This window comes from Acanthochromis polyacanthus, chromosome 1 (assembly GCF_021347895.1).
Source record: "Acanthochromis polyacanthus isolate Apoly-LR-REF ecotype Palm Island chromosome 1, KAUST_Apoly_ChrSc, whole genome shotgun sequence".
Taxonomy (NCBI): domain Eukaryota; kingdom Metazoa; phylum Chordata; class Actinopteri; family Pomacentridae; genus Acanthochromis; species Acanthochromis polyacanthus.
Window position 1 is genome coordinate 42,856,170 of NC_067113.1, and position 19,987 is coordinate 42,876,156.

General features: G+C 39.4%; 1 protein-coding gene across 1 annotated transcript in view; it reads right to left on the reverse strand.

Moving 5' to 3' along the window:
- LOC110966716 (ankyrin repeat and BTB/POZ domain-containing protein BTBD11-A-like) overlaps nucleotides 1-19,987 on the reverse strand; it is a 268,915-nt gene that overhangs the window by 5,712 nt on the left and 243,216 nt on the right. The window contains 10 exon segments of the mRNA XM_051951931.1: nucleotides 1,757-1,870; nucleotides 1,975-2,043; nucleotides 3,566-3,647; nucleotides 3,750-3,852; nucleotides 4,870-4,975; nucleotides 6,068-6,246; nucleotides 9,080-9,312; nucleotides 15,037-15,172; nucleotides 18,628-18,721; nucleotides 19,513-19,614. Of these exon segments, the coding sequence (XP_051807891.1) occupies nucleotides 1,757-1,870; nucleotides 1,975-2,043; nucleotides 3,566-3,647; nucleotides 3,750-3,852; nucleotides 4,870-4,975; nucleotides 6,068-6,246; nucleotides 9,080-9,312; nucleotides 15,037-15,172; nucleotides 18,628-18,721; nucleotides 19,513-19,614 (1,218 nt within the window).

Consider the following 19,987-nt stretch of genomic DNA (forward strand, 5'->3'; position numbering starts at 1 on the left):
ATTTATGAAGAAATTCAGGTCAAAACCGACACAGTGTAGAGGTGTCGATGAAGACGGATGTCAACATTAATGATGTACGGCCATGCTAGCTGCTCTGGGAGACTGTTTTAAGACACAGTTATGGTTTCAGCTAAATGCTAATCTCACTTGGTAACACACTGATATGCAGCACGCATAATGATTACTGTAGTGGCCATGTTTTTAGCATGCTAACATTAGCATAATGATTACTGTAGTGGCCAGGCTTTTAGCATGCTAATGCTAACATTAGCATAATGATTACTGTAGTGGCCATGTTTTTAGCATGCTAACATTAGCATAATGATAACTGTAGTGGCCATGTTTTTAGCATGCTAACATTAGCACGGAACACAAAATAGAGTTACAGTTTTTTCGTCAAAATCAAACTCCTGGACAAATGTTTACTACATGATGACCCTAAACTATTCATCTATCTTACAGTTTATCATATGTCTCAGTGTAGAACAAACTACAGACTCACATTTTCATTCTTTGACCAACACCGCTAACCATACAAATCTGAGTTTCATTTGCTGAGGGAGAATTTGTCTGTCTGCCTCCCATTTACACAGCCATTTAACTAATATGGGGTGGGTTTGACGCAATAACTGTACAGAGGAGCACCATTGAGGCTCTTTTCAGTGCTACGCTACACGTTTTGTTTCTTTAATTGCTTACAGAACTATCCAACTGCAACCATTTTGGTCTGAACTCAAAGCTTCCAGGCTAATTTGCATTTGCACAGTTGTCTCTCGATGCCAGGCTACAGCGATGCTAGTGTGGCCAAAAATTTGTAAGACTTCAGGATCTATCTGAAGACCTCCTGAGTTTACTGTTGCAAAAGCACAACAGAAATGATTTTTAACCGGCATAAGGGCACGTGTCTCTGGCCCTGAAGCTGCATGTTTCTGGCTCCACCAACCTCCCCGGTGTTTACTGTTCTCTGATGCGTTGTTTGTTTCTCTCTGCTATCCTTTCTGTCTCCCTTTTACCCTTGATTTACTACCTGCTGTGGCCAAAGTGCTGTTCAAATGAAATCTTTGAATTTGTTGAGTTTTCCTCTGTAATATAAAAATGTAATTTCTTCATCTTACAAGGGAAGTGCTTTGAGAGGCTAGATGAATAAAACTGAAATTCATTTAAATGATTCCTTCATTTATTGCTCCTACTAATAAAGCAGTAACTTTGAATTACTACCGTATCCTTTTTCATCTGAGTAAATTTTCTCATTGCCACTTCTTTGCAATGTACTTCATTAAAAGCAACATTAGCATAAGATTAATTAAAGTTAGAATATCTGTTTTCTTTTTGTCGTCCTGATGCAAACATCAGGCTAGTTAGAAGCTAAATACTACACGATGTTGACTATGTAGTCTTTAACTTTGCTTGTTGTTTGAGGTAGGTTGAGGACGTAAAAACATGAAGGCAATGAGGGCAAATCCAAACAATATAGAGCCAAAAACAACAAGCTGAAAGATGATAAAATGCTCTGCAATACTAGGAGATAACTTTTTAACTCATTCCAATCAGTGTTCTTATAAAAACACTGAGCTTTAAGTGAAAACAGACAGGTTGCTTTGTTTATTTCCTATCTGCAGTCGCTAATTAATGTTGTGTTTGCATCTTACGTAACAATACATTACATAAGCATGTTTTGGGTAATTTTTTTTTTGTTATTTTTGACCTGTTTACAACTTTTACAGATAATTGCTGATGTCTGGAGTCAGTCCCCCACCTTGGCGTGTTTGTAGAGATCCACGCAGGTTTCGGTGGTGATGTTCTTGGAGCAGATGATCTCACAGTGTCTCTGAAGGGCCTCTAGTTGGAAGAATTTGGCTGCAGACAGGAGCTGCAGGGAACAGTACAGCCCCACAGAATGAGGCACAGGACTCGGGATTAGAAATGCTAATACTGGCGCCGTCGCTCGGCAGGCTTTGGTTAAGTCTCTCTTACCTCCATTACTTCGGTGTTGCGTATGTGCAGCGACTCGGTGCCTCCGCAGTACAGATACTGCATGACCAGCTGTAACACACGACAGGACAGGCGGACATGAAGCAAACAGAGGAGGATTCCTTTTCTGTTGCTCTTAATTAGGCTGTTTCTATTTAGAGTTTTACTTTAACAGAACCAAGGATCTTTGCTTTTGACAATGACAGTCCAGATTTCAAGTATAAGTTTAGGGAAGGAGAATGTATCTAACACTGACCAATAAACACACATATCCTGATATGTATCAGTGTTTGGCTCTCTCTCTCTATATATATATATGAATATAGAGCCAGGCCTGAAAATATTAAACCCCGAGCAAATTTTGACTTAAAGCTACTCTTAAATGTAAATAAAAGCTGAGAAATTAAGTTTTCCACAATGTCTATTGTACATCATCTTATTATGTTTTGTGAAGCACCCGTGTCATGTCCAATCTAAAAAAAAAAAAAATGTTGGTTGAATAAAAGTAACTTTTTAAGTCAAAATTTGCTCGACTAATTTTGGGCTTATATGTGTGTGTGTATATATATATATATATATATATACGTATAAAGTGATGGAAACTGATGAATGAAAGTATATTACCTGAAGAATACAATAAACACGACAAAAAATGCAGCTGATTACTAAATTAGTGCAACAGGAATGGGCTGCTGTGACGGCAGAACCATGTCAGAAGCTGGTGGAGAGCATGCCAAGATGCATGGCTGCAGTCATCAGAAACAATGGTTATGAATCAGTACTAACTCCTGTGTGGATCATGGGACTAAAACAGACAGAAAAGAAAACATGGAATCCTAAAAGCTGTTTTTGGCAGAACAATGCCATAGATATTGATGGAAGAACTGAAATGATTTTGGTTATTAAGAAAACCAAGAAAAAATGTCTGATATCAGCTCTATTTGTGTTGTTATTACATTTATCCAAACAAACGTACCTTTAGTGGTACCAGGCATTAAAATGAACAAGAAACTGAAGAAAATAAGGGTGGTCGAATCATTCTTTTATGACTAACAATTCCCAACAAATGAATATGTTCTAAGTTCCTGACACCATCCGTGGTACTCAGCAGTAGGAACTGTTGGCTTTATAGAAGACGTAACACTTAAAAACCAGGTCCCTGCTTATTGGCAGTTTCTTTTTAGTGGTTGATTATCCTATGAGTACGTTTGACAGCAGGACAGTGTATGTTTGGCTGATATGAATGAGTGTGTGTGTGTTTTAATGCTAATGAAGAAATGTCAGGGAGGGCAACAGTGCTGTGTTTTTAAAAGTTTTTCAGACAACAATGGAGCTCTGTAGCACCGAGGAATGAGACAGGCTGTATGTCAGGCTGTGACTTGTTAGTTGAATAAATTAGTTTTGGTTTCTATTCACAATAAGAAAGAGTCCCGAACACATGATCACAAATGTTTGGAACTGACATTTATGTTATGTTTCTGAACCCAGTATGTGCTTAGCATCAAAACATCCCAAACAACATGAGGACACGTTTGGGTTTTGTCTAAAACTGAGCCTCGTTCTAAAGTAAAATATAATTCCGTGGACTTCTTACGTGGAATATATTGTATTTGACATGGCTGATCTCAATGCAGGTGTTTTCTGCTGCTGGTCGGTTCTGGAGCAGCGACTTGAACCTGCACGGAACAGAAGAAATCACATAAATTGTACATTAAAAACACAGCCGTCTGGCCTGCTGCATGAATAAAGTCCATCCTGACAGCAGCTTTGTTCCTTACCTGGGCGAAGCTGTGAACAGCAAAACTTTATGTGCATAAAACGGTTTTCCCTCCACCAGGAAGGTAACGTCTGACATCTCCTTGTTGTTCAAGAAGTGGGGGTCTGAGGGGAAAAACAATAAAAATGAGGCTTCTTACTCAACTCCGTATGCACCACAGCGAACAGCAGAAGATGAAGTTAATGCGGTCATTAATTACTCTGCAGCCAATTCATCACTCAGCTATCAGCGGCGAGTTTCCAAAACACAGCAGTCCTCTTCTTATTTATTGCTATTCTGAGCAGCTGCTGATTTGAATTTGATATCTGGTGCTTTAAGCTCTTTCTAAAAGTACATCCTGATAAATTAATTAGTTTTTTAAAGCCCATAATTCTCTTCACAAATGATAAACATCAGGGCTCTTCTTCAGACCCTAAAGGAACAGTAGGTGGCGCTGCAGCACAGTCACTGAGGGTTCCACGGCTTCCTCATGTTTTAATATCTGACAGGAAAACATGGCAGTATCACAACTATCCAGTATGTGTTGTAAACTCTGAGGATAAAACATGAGATGAACTTTAGAAATTTCACTTCAACAACTGTGTTTACTTGAAACTGGCTCTATATCCTCATAGTTTATGGTTATGTAAAAATTATGATAATAACAACTACAAGAGTGGAATGAAATGAAACCTTTTTTCTCATATTTTAAAGGATTAAACTTCAAAATGGAGAGGGTGGCTGTTATTAAGTTCGGATGGTTATTTAGTTGACATTCCCCAAATGTCATGAAGAAATGGCCATCCTGCCTAATAAACTGCAGCATTATTGCTTTAATCTTTTTTCATTATGAGTTTGAAGCAATATTCTGCCATTTGATCGGCATATATTTGCCTATTTTTTCATTTTCAAGCACAAAAGGAAATAATTTCTGAAAGAATTTAACCTTCAATCCATTCATAAAACCTCAAATGCCACGAAGGGAACATTTTTAAAAGGGAACAAAGGAAAAAGACGGTCTGACAAGTGATCTCTGACCTCATGAGTCAGAAGAAACAGGGACCTCCCGGTTTCTACTTGTGCGCTGTCACTCCCTCGTCACAGAAAACGTTAAGCAGTGACTGTTCAAAGCGTCTCCTTACCTAAGCGTGAGGTCTGTTTCTTCTTGATCTCCGTCAGCTTGGGGATGGGGAAGGGCCCGTAGCACTGCGTGAAAATGACTGACAGGTGCTGGCTGATCACCTCATTCTGCAAAAAAAAAGACGCCGACACCAGTGAGGACAGAAACTTTACACATATTAGAGCAGGGGTGGCAAACATGTGGCTTGTGGGCCAAAACCAGCTCCCCAGAGGGTCCAATCCAGCCTGTGGGACGACTTTGTAACGAGTAAAAGATACAGAGAAGACATGAACTGCAAATTATAAATTAGTAAAACTATAAATTTTTTAAAAAATTCTAGACCATAAGTTGTTTTCATCATGAAGTAAAACACTAGATTGTTATTTGGTGTCTTGTTTTTGTTTGTTGTCAGACTTTTGTTGTTTTGTCGTTTTGTGTTACCTTTTTGTCTCGCTTGTTTTTTGTCTTATTTTTGTCATGTTGTGTTTCGCCTTATTTGATGTTTTTCAGCGTTTTTGTCGTTTTGTGTTTCCTTTTTGTCTCGCTTTTGTGATTTTTGGTCTTCTTTGTGTCATTTGTGAAATTTTTTTGTCTCGTTTTTTCCTTTGTCTATTTTTCTGTCGCTTTGTAACTTTTTTTGTCAAATTTTTTGTCTCTTTTTTGTTTTGCTCTGTGTCGTTTGTCTCATTTTTGTCGTTTTGTGTCTCATTTTTGTAATATTCGGTCTTGTTTTTGTTGTTTTTTTGTCCTTTTTTGTCTGACTTTTGTCATTTTGATCATAAAGTAAAATACTACATCATTTAGTTCCAATATCTGTGACTAAATGTTGTGTTCCTTTGTAGACACTAAGTTGTAATATGTAAAAGACAAACTGAGGCTGAATATTGTTGAAATTGAACTTAATTTTCATAACAAATTGTAGGTTGTTCATGATGTTTTTTAAAGAGACAATTCCTTAAATGTGAACATTTTCAGAATGTGCTTTTTGCACTAAAACAAAGAAAAAATTAGGAGTTGTGGTTATTTATATGCTATTATACTGTGATTTTACTTTATGCAAACGTATGATAACATGGTTTGGAGTGCAGCTAAATAAATGCAAATATGAGCATTAATGTCACCCTAGCGCAGGACAGCTTGTTTTCCCGTAAAAGCAACCTGACTTCATCTGATGTTTCTCTAACAAGCGTTTTGTTTACATGGCAGAAAGCCCCGCTGACCTTGCTGGTGCGCAGGATCTGGAACATGAGCGGCAGTCCATGCGTGATCAGCTCCTCCGTGTACTCGTCCTCCTGGATGCAGCTGAAGTCTTTGAGCAGGCCCTGGATCAGCGGGCGGCGGTGCTGCATGAAGCAGGTACGCAGGGACTCGAGCCAGGTGTGCAGCGTCCAGGGAACGCCTGGGAACACCAACAACACAACTGTGAATACACACTTGCGCGGGGCAAAGCGACGCGAATAGGAGCGGCTTCGAGGGCGACAGAACCGACCATGTTTCCATCACTTCACGGTGTGAGTCTGAAGGGCGACTGCGAGTGTTGGATTAGTGGGAAAAGTCAGAGGGAAAATAAAAGCAGCACCTGAATGTAATTAACCCTCGTGTTGGTCAAAATTGGCCTGTTTTAAAGTTTGAAAATGTGGAAAAAAAATCAATATTTTCACAGTGAAACTTCCGATGTCCACATTTTCAACATTTTTGAGAAATATTTGATCATTGGGAAAAAATAAATGTTAAAACTGTTTTTTTAAGAACATTTACAAAAAATCAATAACCATACATTTTTTTGTGAATGTTCTTGAAGAAAATATGTACGTTTTCATGTTACATATGCAGTCTCTTTAGATATTTTTAGGATTTTTTGGAAGATTTTTACTCATTTTTTTGGAAATATTCACCAGAATTTTCTTGCCAAATTTGGGGGATTTTTAAAAATAAAACTTATAAGGGAACTTTCAAGGAATAATTGGAATTTTCTTCCTGAAGGTTTTAAAAATTTTCAAATTTTGGGGAATTCTTTTACTGAATTTTTGGATTTTTTTTCAGACAAGGAAACAATATTTTTTTGGTGCCCGTAAATGAAGACAACAGGAGGGTTAAAGAATGTCCCGTTAGAAAATGTTTGCAGTGACATGATGGATATGAAATAAATTTCAGCATGAGGGGAGGCTGTGTGTATCAGTCACTGTTAATCACTAAAACGATTCACTCTCCAAATATTCACCTGATTGAGCTGCTTAGATTTCAGGATTTGCAGCTTTTGAAGGTTTTCTGTCATTGCTAAGTGTTTATCTTAGTTTTTTACGCTGCTGATTGGATCAAACCTGCACATTTGACACACTGATGGCAATTTTCTCCCAACGTTCAGGCATTTTGCTGATTAAAAACGGCATTTAAAACTGTGATTCTTGAGCTTGAAAACAGGAGCTGACCAAATAATCTCACCACAAGATCAGTTTGGCAGCTGGTCTGCATCTGTCAGTCAAATCAAGTTTAATTATACAGCAACAAAAAAAACCCAGGACAAAAAATGAGATAAAAACATTTAAACGCTAAGAAATGAGACAAAACAGGATGACAACTTGTAAGCTAAAAATCGAAAATGAGAAGACACTGAAAACATGTGCATCTTTAGATTTTTTATGTCAATAGAGGGGGAACATTTAACTGAAAGGAACTATCAGATTGTACTTCTTGTGCTGAGTTGTGTTGTTTTTTTTAATGGGTCAATTGATAATTGAGGGACTTTTGAATTCCATGGGATTTATCCTGCAGACAATACTATTAAAATTAAAAATGTATTTTATGTTCATTATGATCATGTCTTTACACATTCTACAATCATTTATTATGGAAACAGTCAGTGATTAATAAAAAGATGTGTCATTTTGTGTCTCATTTTTACCATTTTGTATCTCGTTTTTGTCGTTTTGTGCCTTGTTTTTGTCATTTTGTCTTGGTTTTGTTGTTTTCTGTCTCATTTTTGTCAATTTGTGTCTCATTTTTGTCATTTTGTGTCTCAATTTTGTCATTTTGCTTAAAGAAGTGTGTTAGTTCCAGGTCACATGACCTGCTCCACATGATGTCATTTCCTCCTGAAGAAAAGACTGGCAAGACTCCAAGGCTTTCTGACTTATTTAATATAAAGTAGTGTGTGAGTCAAGTGTGGATTTATGGCATGTCAACAGATTTACTACAATATCTTTAGAAATAACTTTCAATTTTATTCAGTTGTATATATAATATTTAGAAGAATCTTTGTGTATAAATGCCATGTGCTGTTTGGTTATAGGCGGCCATGTTGATTTTAGGCCTGAAAACAGCAAAAATGTCAACTATGATACAAAAAGTCCCACAGTTATTTATTGACCCAAATGCAGTTTTCAGTGTTGAAAACTAACCTTCCTTTCACCAACACGGGTGAGCACTTGTTAAAAGAAATAGTTGGACATTTAAAGAGAGATAAGCTCATTCACTTGTAGCTCAGAATAAAGACTGGAAACAGGAGTAAACAGCTTGTCCAGAGCAGTAAAAGCTCACTAATTAACAGGTCATATCTCATGGGTAAACCGCAGTGTGCCATTTAACACTTTGGTTTTAGTCCTGATTAAACAAATGAGATTAAACGTGTTAATTAGTCAGCTTTAGATGTGGTGGTGGGAGGATTTTTTTTAAACCTTTGGACAGAGCCAGCGTGGCTGGTTCCAGTCTTTGTGATGGTGGCTTCATATTTAACTGTTCAGATATTAAAGTGTTATGATCTAACTCCCAGCAAGGAAGCACACAGTAATATTTGCCACAATGTCAAACTATTGCTTTAGCCATAACAGCTCCAGAACAGTTGCTAAATGGGCCTGATGGTGAGATTGTTTTGCCAACTAAAATCAATGAATGCTCATAAAATCCTAATCAACAGCCACGTTCGGCCTGGTGCTCAACGGGCTGGACTGTGTGGAGGTGAAAGCCGATGATCGCCACACTTACAAAATGAGCACCGCCTGAGGACACGGTTTCATCACCGCGTTCACACCTTTGGGCCCGAGCTATTAGCGCCTCTGATATAAAAAGTCCTACTTGTGGGATTGTTGGATGAGTGGCGGTGATTGTGTACAGGACAGCACAGGACTGGACAGGACGGGACAGGACAGGCACAGCATGAGCACATCTCCAGGACAGCTGGAGGCACCAGAGAGCCAGGCATGTGTGCCAGTGAAGCATGTATTAGTAAATCTGACCTAAGCTGCGGATGTCTATGGTGATGTCCACATGGCCGTGCTCTGCGCTATGGTACATGGCCTCTCTCAGGGCCCTCAGTTTGGCCTTTCCTGTTCGCAGGGTCCCTCCGCCGTTGGGGTGAGGAGCCAACCTCTTCTCCCCTGGATCCGAACCCTCGGCCAGGATTTCCTCCAGGGACAGCACATCCCCCTTCTCTTTGTCTGACTGGGACAGGAGCTTCCGAAATACATTCCTAGAGGGAAACAGAGAAAATTAATAACCATAAAATCTGCCAAGGGGCTTTTAAACTCATATTATCTTTATTACCATATTATCAGAGCCAGAAGTCAAAATCATTTTATTCTACATATAGGAAGTCCTCGGTTTATGACGTCCTCAACTTACAGCGTTTTGTTGTTACATCTGAACTGGTTCAAGGGAACTACTTGGTCAGCGGAGCGAATGAATACTGTATGTACAGTAGTCAAGCGGCGCTAAAAGTTAGCTTTGTTTACATTTGCCGCCACATTGGATTATGCTACATTGGTTCACTTCATTATGGCTCCCAAATCAGATGCTTCTGATGCTTCCAAGAAAAGGAAAGCCATCTCCATGAAAGTGAAACTGGATGTAATAAAACACTCTGAACAGGGCAAAACACAAACAAACACCCACCGTTTGTTTCGGCTAAGTCGCATGACTGTCTCAACGATCACCGGTGATAGAAAGCGGATACTTGAACATGTGGAAGATTCTGCACCAGTGAAATCAACTGTGATAACAAAGCAGCATAGTGGTCTCATTATTGAGATAGAAAGATTATTACTGCGTATCCCGGTGAGCCTTATGGTGATGCACGTAAAGTCTTTGTTTACATTTTTGCCGGCATTTTCCTTCCGAGTTGTGTTTCAGTGTGAGCTAATGACTGTTTTCGTTGCTGTAGTTGTACAAATATGTAAAATGATCGATATCATGATGCGTATAACGGCTTTGTTTACATTTTCACCGGAGTTCCAACTTATGGTGAAAATCAACTTACGTCACACCATAGAAATGGAATTCCCTTGTATTTCATTTCAAAAATGCCCAAAAACAAATAGTTAACCTAGACAGTAACTTAACCAATATGTCATGACTAGAGATGTCCAATATTGACTTTTTTGCCAATAACCGATATGTTGATATTGTCCAACTCTCAATTTCCAATTCCGATATCAACCGATACTGATACATATGTTGGCTTGGAAATAATTCCAAACCACAAAACTTATTGTTAGTCAGGCACAGCAAGCTTGTTACTGCAGCCACAATTGTTTACACGCTTCATGGCACAGTTTGATGATGTCATCATTCGCGCGCCGAAATCCAGGCATTATTTTATCAGTTTTCACGACAGGCAAAAAAACGCTAAGGATATTGATCGATATTACATTTTTATGCCAATACTGGTGGGTCGATATTATCGGACATCCCTAGTCGTGACTCAGCTGCAACCGATAGGTCATGTGACAAAAATTCTGGGACTAGTCGGCTGAACTGCAGGCTGTGTTTGCACAGTATGGAAAAAAAAATGAGATTGACTGAGGTGAAAAAACCAAATTTGAGCTACAAAATAAAAGCAGCATAGCTCAGTTACAGTGAACTAACTGTGAGAAAGTTATTGGAAGGCACAACGAGCATGGTGGAACATCAGTCAACAGCTGATGTGCAGAGAAGGATGAAAAACACTGAGTTTGTAGAAGCTGTAAATAGTAAAACCCCTACAGTATGTGTACATGATATCGTATGTACACTACTGGCAACATATCTCTGCAAAATGTTGGACAAATTGATTACAGTTTTTTTTTTTGCAAAATAAACTACCAAGAAAACCCTTTCATTTTCCCTTTGTTTTTATAATTCATGGCGTCATAACTGCGTCATAGCACACAGAACATATTTAGGTTCTCTCTACGTCAAGCCACAGAAGTTCAGGACTTTATATTAGAGTGACAAATGAGCCCACAGTGAGTAAAAATGTGACAGCAGCAAAAAACGCCCTGAAACTCTTCTGGATTCAGAGGATTAAAGGAAAGTTAAGTGATAAGATAAGTGTGACGGATTGTTTCAAGCCCGAAGTTAAAAGGCAAGAAAGCTGTGTGGCCAAACTGTTAAACACCTAGCATGGCCTGGGGTCAGGTAGTAGGAAGGAAAGCTGTGAAGTGGCTGATCACACACCAGAAAGTGTTTCTAAATTAAGCCCACACAAACTGCATTAAATCCGCATTAAACACAATCAGCTCTCCGGCTCGGATGACACTCCAAATACTCTAATGTACCTAATTAAGCACCAATGAAACGGCGTTCTCTGAACCTGTATCGCTGGTGTGCAGAGTCATAATAAATGAAGCGACTGAAGCGAAGGGATTATGCTGAAAAATGCCGCAAAATCTCCATCCTTCATTAGCACGGCGTCAACACCGCAACACACTGTTTGGGCAACACAGTGATGCAGCAGCAACAGACGCCCTCCTTTGAGGAGAATGGACTTCAGCACATAACATATAGAGTGTGATCACAGCCTGATAAAGTATCACCGCACCATCTGCTTCGGCGAGGACGGGCTCATTTGGAGTCCGAGAGCAACCAAACATCATATCCTGTTGGGGAGATTCTTTGATCACTGATGACACGTCGGTGGGAGGCTCACAGCCGTCACTTTGAAGCCGTTCGTAAAATGTTGTCTGATTGCCACTAACAGTCTCCTGGGCTTTGGGGTGTGTGTGAGCAGAATCACACAGAGCGTTCTCTACGTGGTTAAAAGTATACGGACGCCGAGCATATGGTGGGATCTTATCGTCTTTGAAAAACATAAGCAATAATCTCCTGCAGTAGCAGCATCCATCCGTCTGGTTTCAGGTTGTTCACGTGATTTTGGAGAATTAGTATTCTGGTGCTGATGCTGGGGGATCGGGTCTGGCTTGAATCCATTCTAGAGGTGTTAGCTTGGGTAGAAGTCAGGGCTCTGAGCAGGCAGCTAAAGTTCTTCCACAGCAGCTTGGGAAAACCAAGAGCTGGACTCTTCTCATCTGTGGTTCCCCGATGCTGGGATGAGTTGTCAACCTCCTTTAGCTCTGCAGAGTCTCTCTCAGTCTTTAAGAAAATACTAAAAACTCTGCTCTTCACTGAACACCTTTGCACTTGACAGACTGAGAATAATAAAACAAACAAAAAAGATCCTATTTCGTCTACTGCCTGTAGACACTACGGTCCTATGATTCTTAAATTTATTTTAGGGCTCTTATCCAGGTTGTTTTCTCCTGACTACATCCTTGTTTGTGTTCTATCTACTATTAGATGTACGTCGCTTTGGATAAAAGCGGCTGCTCAATGAAGCTGTAGAAGTGTAGGAAAATGAAAGTAAAAGTTTTTTTGATTATTTATTTTGTAGAAGTTAAAAAAACTGTAATCAACATGTACAACATTTTGCAGAGATAGTATACATACTATATCATGCATACATACTGTAGGTGTTTTACTATTTACAGCTTCTACAAACTCAGTGTTTTTCATCCTTCTCTGGACATCAGCTCTTTTTGATACTTATAATTTATTAGATTTTCTTTTATCCAACAGTATATCCGTACATAGAGTGGCAAAAAGGAATAAACCATGCGACCCCACCATTCACCCACTCCACCTCCCCTAGGCCATCCCACCACAATCCCTCAATTTCCACACAATTAAAAAAAAAAAAAAAAGTCCATACATTATATTGATCCAACACATGTCCATCAGCTCTTGAATAATGTTTCACCCTGCCCACTGTATCTTTCAACAGTTTTCTGACAATTGCTCTACTGTTACTGAGCCATGCTGCTTTTATTTTGTAGCTCAAGTTTGTTTTATTTCGCCTCATTTTACTGTGTAAACACAGCCTGCAGTTCAGCTGACTAGTCCCAGCATTTTTGTCACATGACTATCGGTTGTAGCTGAGTCATGACATCTTGGTTAGATTACGGTTTCCAGTGCAAATTATTTCTTTTTGGACATCTTTAAAAATGAAGTACCAGAGGTCTTCGACTTAGGTTGGAGTCCTGCTCGTACAGTGTGATGTTTGCGCCTTAAGTCGGAACTCCGGTGAAAATGTAAACAAAGCTGTACAAAACTTACGGGTGTCCACATTCACTGGCTGTATTACGGTTTATACAATAAAATAGTTCCAAGGAAATACATTTATTTCCTGCCTTACTGAGCGTTAGATGAGAAGACTTTTATCTCTTCATGACACATTTAGCCTGGTTTAGGACAAAAGGTAGAAGCAGGGAAACCAATAGCTTAGCAAAACTTTCCAAAATGCCAAACTATCGTACTTAAACATTTTGTAATTGCATCTAAAAGTGAACAAACTGAAAAGAATACATTGTGGTTTAACGTGCAGATTGTGGTTCTCCTGGAGCCTTTTGGGTCAGTGGCTTTCTGTTTTAAATGTGCTATGGAAGCACCAGTGACTTGACACGTAGCTAGCTGGAGCCCAATAAGAGCTGATTTAGCAGGCTAAATTTAGCATCTTTGAAGATTTGCCTGACTTCCTGACTCTAACCAAAACTCAGGTGATTCTCGGCTATTTTTATGACTAGATAACAAGAACCAACATATCATAAAAAAACAAAAACACCGGAGCTGCTGGAAGATGTATTTTTTCAATTTGGAGCTGCGATAGCTATTTCCCTCAAATCTAAGTCATTTTGCGAAGCGGTTGCTGAAACGGAACGACATAATATTCTTTTTTGTGCAGCTCCTGGTAAGACAACAAGTGATATTTCTCAAAGTCTGGTCTCTGTTCTAAAGGGTAAGGTGTAAAATACAGTACATAATGTTAACAGCTGCCCAGGACCTTTGAAAGATTTAAGCAGGCCTCCTGATTTATATGCAAACTTTCTATGCTGCTAAGTGAGAACTTCCACTCCCCCACGTCTCCCATCCGATTCTAATTCAATTTGAACGTGCTCACAACACACTGCAGCGTGACCATCACACCATAATTGATTGTCCTAATAATGCTGCATTGTGTTGTTGGCTTTTTTTCACTCCACTCCATTTCCTGACAGCTCTCACTGCCCTGAATGTTAATGGGCTTTATCTTACCCGGCTGCAGGGAAATTATGTCAAACTGCAGCCGTAAGCGCGGCTGAATAGACGGCGGCACTTATCGTCGCCTGCCGTCCGACAGGGAAACGGAGATATCTGCCTCCTGTGTGGCGTGGGATTTCTGTGAGGGGCAGATGGACCGGGGCAGAGTGTGTAAACGGATCAATACTGTGGTAATGGATATGTCTTTGCTGGCTGGCACCGGTGTGTGTGTGTGTGTGTGTGTGTGTGTGTGTGTGTGTGTGTACTTGTACTTGCTACATTGTGAGAACCATTTTCTGCATTTAACTATCAATGTGAGGACATTTTTACAAAGTGAGGACATTTTGGCCGGTCCTCACTTTGAAATAGCCATGTTTGAGGGTGAAGACTTGTTTTTAGAGAACAGGTATGAATTGAGGTTTGGTTAGGGTAAGGGTAAGGATTAAGTTTAGGCAATCAGTTGTGATGGTTAAGGTTAGGGTAAGGCTCTAGGAAATGCATTACGCCTATGGATGTCCTCACTAAGATAGAAGTACAAACATGTGTGTGTGTGTGTGTGTGTGTGTGTGTGTGTGTGTGTGTGTGTGTGTGTGTGTGTGTGTGTGTGTGTGTGTGTGTGTGTGTTAAACAGTGTTTTCTTGGCCATGTTGTTGTTACTGAAAAAAGTAAAAGTGCAAAAACGTTTCTTTAGGATTAGGCATTGTTTTGGTCTGGGTTAAGGTTAGGGTTAGGGTAAGGGTTAGGGGTTAGATATGAATGGGAGTCAATGGTATGTCCCCACAATGATAGAAAAACACAGTATGTATGTATGTGTGTGTGTGTGTGTGTGTGTGTGTGTGTGTGTGTGTGTGTTTGCTTGTATCACCTGTGGCCGTGTGCTGCTGCCAGGCTGTAGGAGTTCATGTCTCCCAGCGGGGCCGAGGAGATGCCGTTTCGACACATGGTCCCGATCATGGGGTCGGCCCCTCTTTCCAAAAGCAAACTGACAAGCTCAAAGTTACCTAACGAGAAGGGAGAAAAGGTGAAGACACTCGGATATAGAATGCTTTGGTGCCACCCTGTACTTAAATCCAAACAACTTGCTGTCAAAACACCGAAAGCCTGAATGCAAATCGTCACTTTCAATGGTTCAAATGCTGCTTACGTGCAATTTCCTCACCATATTTATTCTATTTCATTTCATTTATGTCCCATATTGTTTGTATCTGGCCTCCTTTGCATATGTTGTCATTTTTAACCCTCGTGTCGTCCTGCGGGTCAAAATTGACCCGTTTTAAATTTTGAAAAAGTGGAAAAAAATATATTTTCACAGGGAAACTTCTGATGTCCACATTTTTAACATTTTTGGGAAATATTTGATAATTTTTTGGTGAAAAAAAAATGTTAGGATGTTTAGGATTTTTTTGGAAGATTAATGCTCATTTTTTTTGAAAATATTTACAAGAATTTTCTTGCCAAATTTGGGGGATTTTTTTGAAAATAAAACTTTCAAGGGAAACTTTAAAAGGAATTATTGGACTTCTCTTCCTGAAGGTTTTCCAGATTTTCAGAAATTTGGGGAATTTTTTTGGCTGGATTTTTATATTTTTTTCAGATAAAGAAACAATATTTTTTGATGCCCGTGAATGAAGATTTTTGTAGGATTTTTTGTCAGATTTTTGTTTTATTTTGTGTCGTTTGTCTCATTTTTTTATCATTTTGTTTTTCGTTTTTGTCATATTGTGTCTCATTTTTGTAATATTTTGTCTTGTTTTTGTTGTTTTTTTTCTTCCTTTTTTGTCTGATTTTTGTTATGTTGATCATAAAGTAAAAACACTATCCTGGTCCTTTGTAGACACTCTGTGATCTGGAAGTTGTAATGTGAAAATGATAAACTGAGGCTGAATGTTGCTGAAATGGAATTAGGAGTTGTGGTTATTTATAGGTTCTTATGCTGTGATTTTACTGGTCTCTGGAGATCAAATTATGCTGAATGTGGAACTGAACTAAGATGAGTTTGACATCCCTGCCATTCTAAAATGTAACTTGGGAAGTGGTGATTGTGCATAAAGACTACTTTATGGATGTATTAGGTATAAATCATTAAACACACATCTACACTTTTACTTTTTCCAAAGAGAAAATACAAAAAAGCTCATTTAATTTGACTAATAACTGAAAGAAGTGGAGCAAGACATTGTCAAAATCACATGACACGAGAAAATTAAACCAGTTTGCAAATGTTTTGATCATTTCTTGATCATTCAAGTCTTTTGTTTTTTACAAAAATGTCTCCTTTCATGTGTTAAAAAGCCATATCTGTGCTTCACTGAAGCTTTTGAGGCAAAGGAGGCTCTTTTAGCATCTCTGTAATTGGAGTTCAAGTATGCAACGGCAAAACAGAAATCTAAAAAACACCTTTTCTTATTGCCTGGGTTCCACGTAGATGCGAATTAAATCAAGTGAAAGCTGCTCTGTAGAGGATAAAACGAGGAGCCGTCACACGAGCAGAAACCTTCACTGCAAACACGTCATTACTGACAGTTCACTGAGTACAAGCAGCTCTTCTGTGATACAACCAACACGGTGCTCCACTCAAACTGAACTGTCACCTGTATTTCAACATGCTCACATGCTGAGCTTTGTTGTCCCAATAAAAGTTAACCCTCGTGTCGTCCCGCAGGTCAAAACTGACCCGCTCTACAGTTTGAAAATGTGGGAAAAAATTATTTTCACAGTAAAACTTCTGATGTCCACATTTTCAACATTTTTGGGAAATCTTTGAACATTTTTTGGTGGAAAAAAAGAAATGTTAAAAATGTTTTGCTGGATTTTGGTTGATTTTTTTAGTGAATGTTCTTAAAGAAAATATTAGAAGTTTGACTGATATACATGTAAACACTTTAGATATTTTTAGGATTTTTTGGAAGATTTTTATTAATTTTTAAAAATATTTACAAGAATTTTTTTTTTTTTGCTATTTTTAAAAATCAAAACTTTTAAGGAATTATTTAAATTTTCTCCCTGCAGGTTTTGCAAATTTTCAGAAATTTGGAGAATTTTTTTTTTGCTGAATTTTTGGATTTTTTTCAGAAAAGGAAACAATATTTTTTGGTGGCTGTAAATGAGGACAACAGCAGCAAAAAGTAAAACAGTCGGGAGTGTCAGCCTAACAAAATGAACCTTTAATAAAGTCTCTCAGTCACTGCTGTTCATTAACAATAACAGCTCGGGGGAATGTGCTCTTTATTCCATCTGTATTATTTATTATTTAATGAGCAGGATGTTAATAATGTTCATCATCTGTGGGCTTTAATGACTTGTTGCCATGGTAGCATGGCTGCCAGGTAGCTCACTAAAACACTCCATATTTCAACTTGTTATCAGGGCTAATTAGAGGGTAGCCATGTATAGATTGTATTGTACATAAAAGGCCGCCCTTTTACATTTAGAATGATCGTGCATTGAAAGGAACAGTTTGACATTTTCACAATACAATCATTGGTGTTAAGTGGCACAGTTGGCCTCATACAGTTCACTGATAAACGCGTCACACTTTGTTAATTTGGTGCAAAAACAAACAGTTTGAGGGACTATTTCTTGGATGGATGTGACGGTTTATGACGACTCAGTGGGGCTCACTGAACATAAGCAGATATAAGCTGCTATGGACTTTGTATTATGCGTATTTTGCCCATCAATCTCCTAACTTTTGAGCCATCTGTGTGCTACTATTCTTTCTCTACACGAAAAAATGACAAAAATGATCAGTGTAGCAACCTAAAGTGAAAAGGACAATGAGCTAGGAGAGCTTGGATCTTCTGGTATTCTAGTGATTACCGCTGGATTTTGGTTGATTTCTATGTGAATGATCTTAATATTAGAAGTTGTACTAATATATATGTAAGCACTACAGATATTTTTAGGATTTTTTTGAAAGATTTTTACTCATTTTTTGTAAAATATTTACCAGAATTTTTTTGCTAAATTTGAGGGGATTTTTCTTAAAAAAAAATAAAACTTTTAAGGGAAACTTTTAAGGAATTATTTAAAATTTTCTTCCTGATGGTTTTGCACATTTTCAGAATTTTTTTTCTGATTTTACTGAGTTTTTTCAGACAAGGAAACAATATTTTGTGGTGCCTGTAAATGAGGACAACAGGAGGGTTCAATGCATATGTGGGTTTGCTTTGAGACATGTTTTCTAGTCAGTTTAAAGCTCATTTTGACCTGCCGCAGGTTCTTCTTGAGCAACACAGTTACAAGAACCAACACTCTTAAACCCCAGATAGTAACTGAAAATGATAAATTAACTAGATGATTATAGGGGAGTGAGAATGCTTCGTGGTGCGCTCAGAGTCAAGATGTCATGACTAATCCCTCGTACGCTGTATCAGGACTAAGCAGGGTCAAATATTCACTGCCCAAACACAAAAGAAAAGGTGATTCCGCTTCCCGGCTGCCTGGCGGTGATTACCTGCGGCGGCGGCCAGCTGAAGCGGCGTCTCCGTGTAGTTCTCCGCCCCATCCTGCAGGGCGCCCTCCACATTCGCTCTGTTATCCAGCAACAACTGTGGCAGAGATGGGAGCCGGGAGGGAAGGAGGGGAGGAGGAGGAGGAGGAGGGGGAAACAAACCAGAAGGGAGAGTAAGGAGGAAGAAAACAGGCGAGGGGGAGACGGGGTGTTACAGTCAGGCTTGGCAAGAGGAAAAGCCTCCACTGCTGGAAGCCTAAACGACCTCATTTGGAGGCTGTCCGAGCTCTGGACACTAAGCACACTGCTAGCTACGCTTCCTCATTAGCTTCTGTCTGGGGGTCTCATTGTCGGTGCTGGGCTGAAGGGAAAGAATCTCTCTTCCTGTCTCCAAAAACTCTGATTGCGGTGATACAAATTAAAAATTGAAAGTAATCCTGAAGGCGCTGGTTGCTCATCAGACTTTCATCCAGTGTCAGTAACTACTGCAGCACAATGTGTTACATATTAAAAATGGATAGAACTGAACAAAACACTGGGATCTGGAACCCTGCGGCTGCGTATCAGGCTGACTGAGCTCCTCGCTACTGCTGCAGGACAAATCTTTACACTCATTTGGGGGTAAAGACCAGGGGGCTGGGTCATACATCTGTAATACACACATCATTAGAAACAAACGGGAGAGTTTGCCTCGACCAAGCCCTCTCCACTTAACAGATAGCTACTGCACAGACAGGACCAAGGAGGAGAAATAAATAGGACATCTGGGCATCATTGTTATCATGATGCACCATAATAATAATCATCATCATCATTATTATCCTCATTGTGGTACAAAGGACAGGGCAAGGGCCACAGGTTAATGTTACAGGTCATAAACGTCACTACCTGCACGACAGGGACGTGTCCGTGCAACACGGCGAAAGTGAGTGGCGTCCCCTGGCGCGTTTCAGGATAAACTGAGGGGTGCTTGTTTACTGTGCTTGGCACCTGGGAAGTCATAGGTGAAGTTCAGGGAGAGATAGATATATATATAGATAGATATACAGCCATTAACATTCACAGCTCAGGGCAGGAGATGGGGAGAGGGAGGAGGAGTGAGAAGCAGTATGCAGGAGAAGTATAAGCAAAAGGAGGATAAAATGGCAGAGGGAGATTTTCCTCTTGAGTTTCATAGAAAATCTTTTAGCGGCTTCAATCCAACCTCTCAGTGGTCACTCTAAACCAGCTTAGCGTAGATCTGTCCGACCACACGGCGGTGCATCTGCCTACTTCCACCTCTTAGTCGTGTTTCATTTCAAAAAGAAGAATGAAACCAGAGAGAAAACATTGGCACACGGCTACAAACGCTGACCAGACGAGT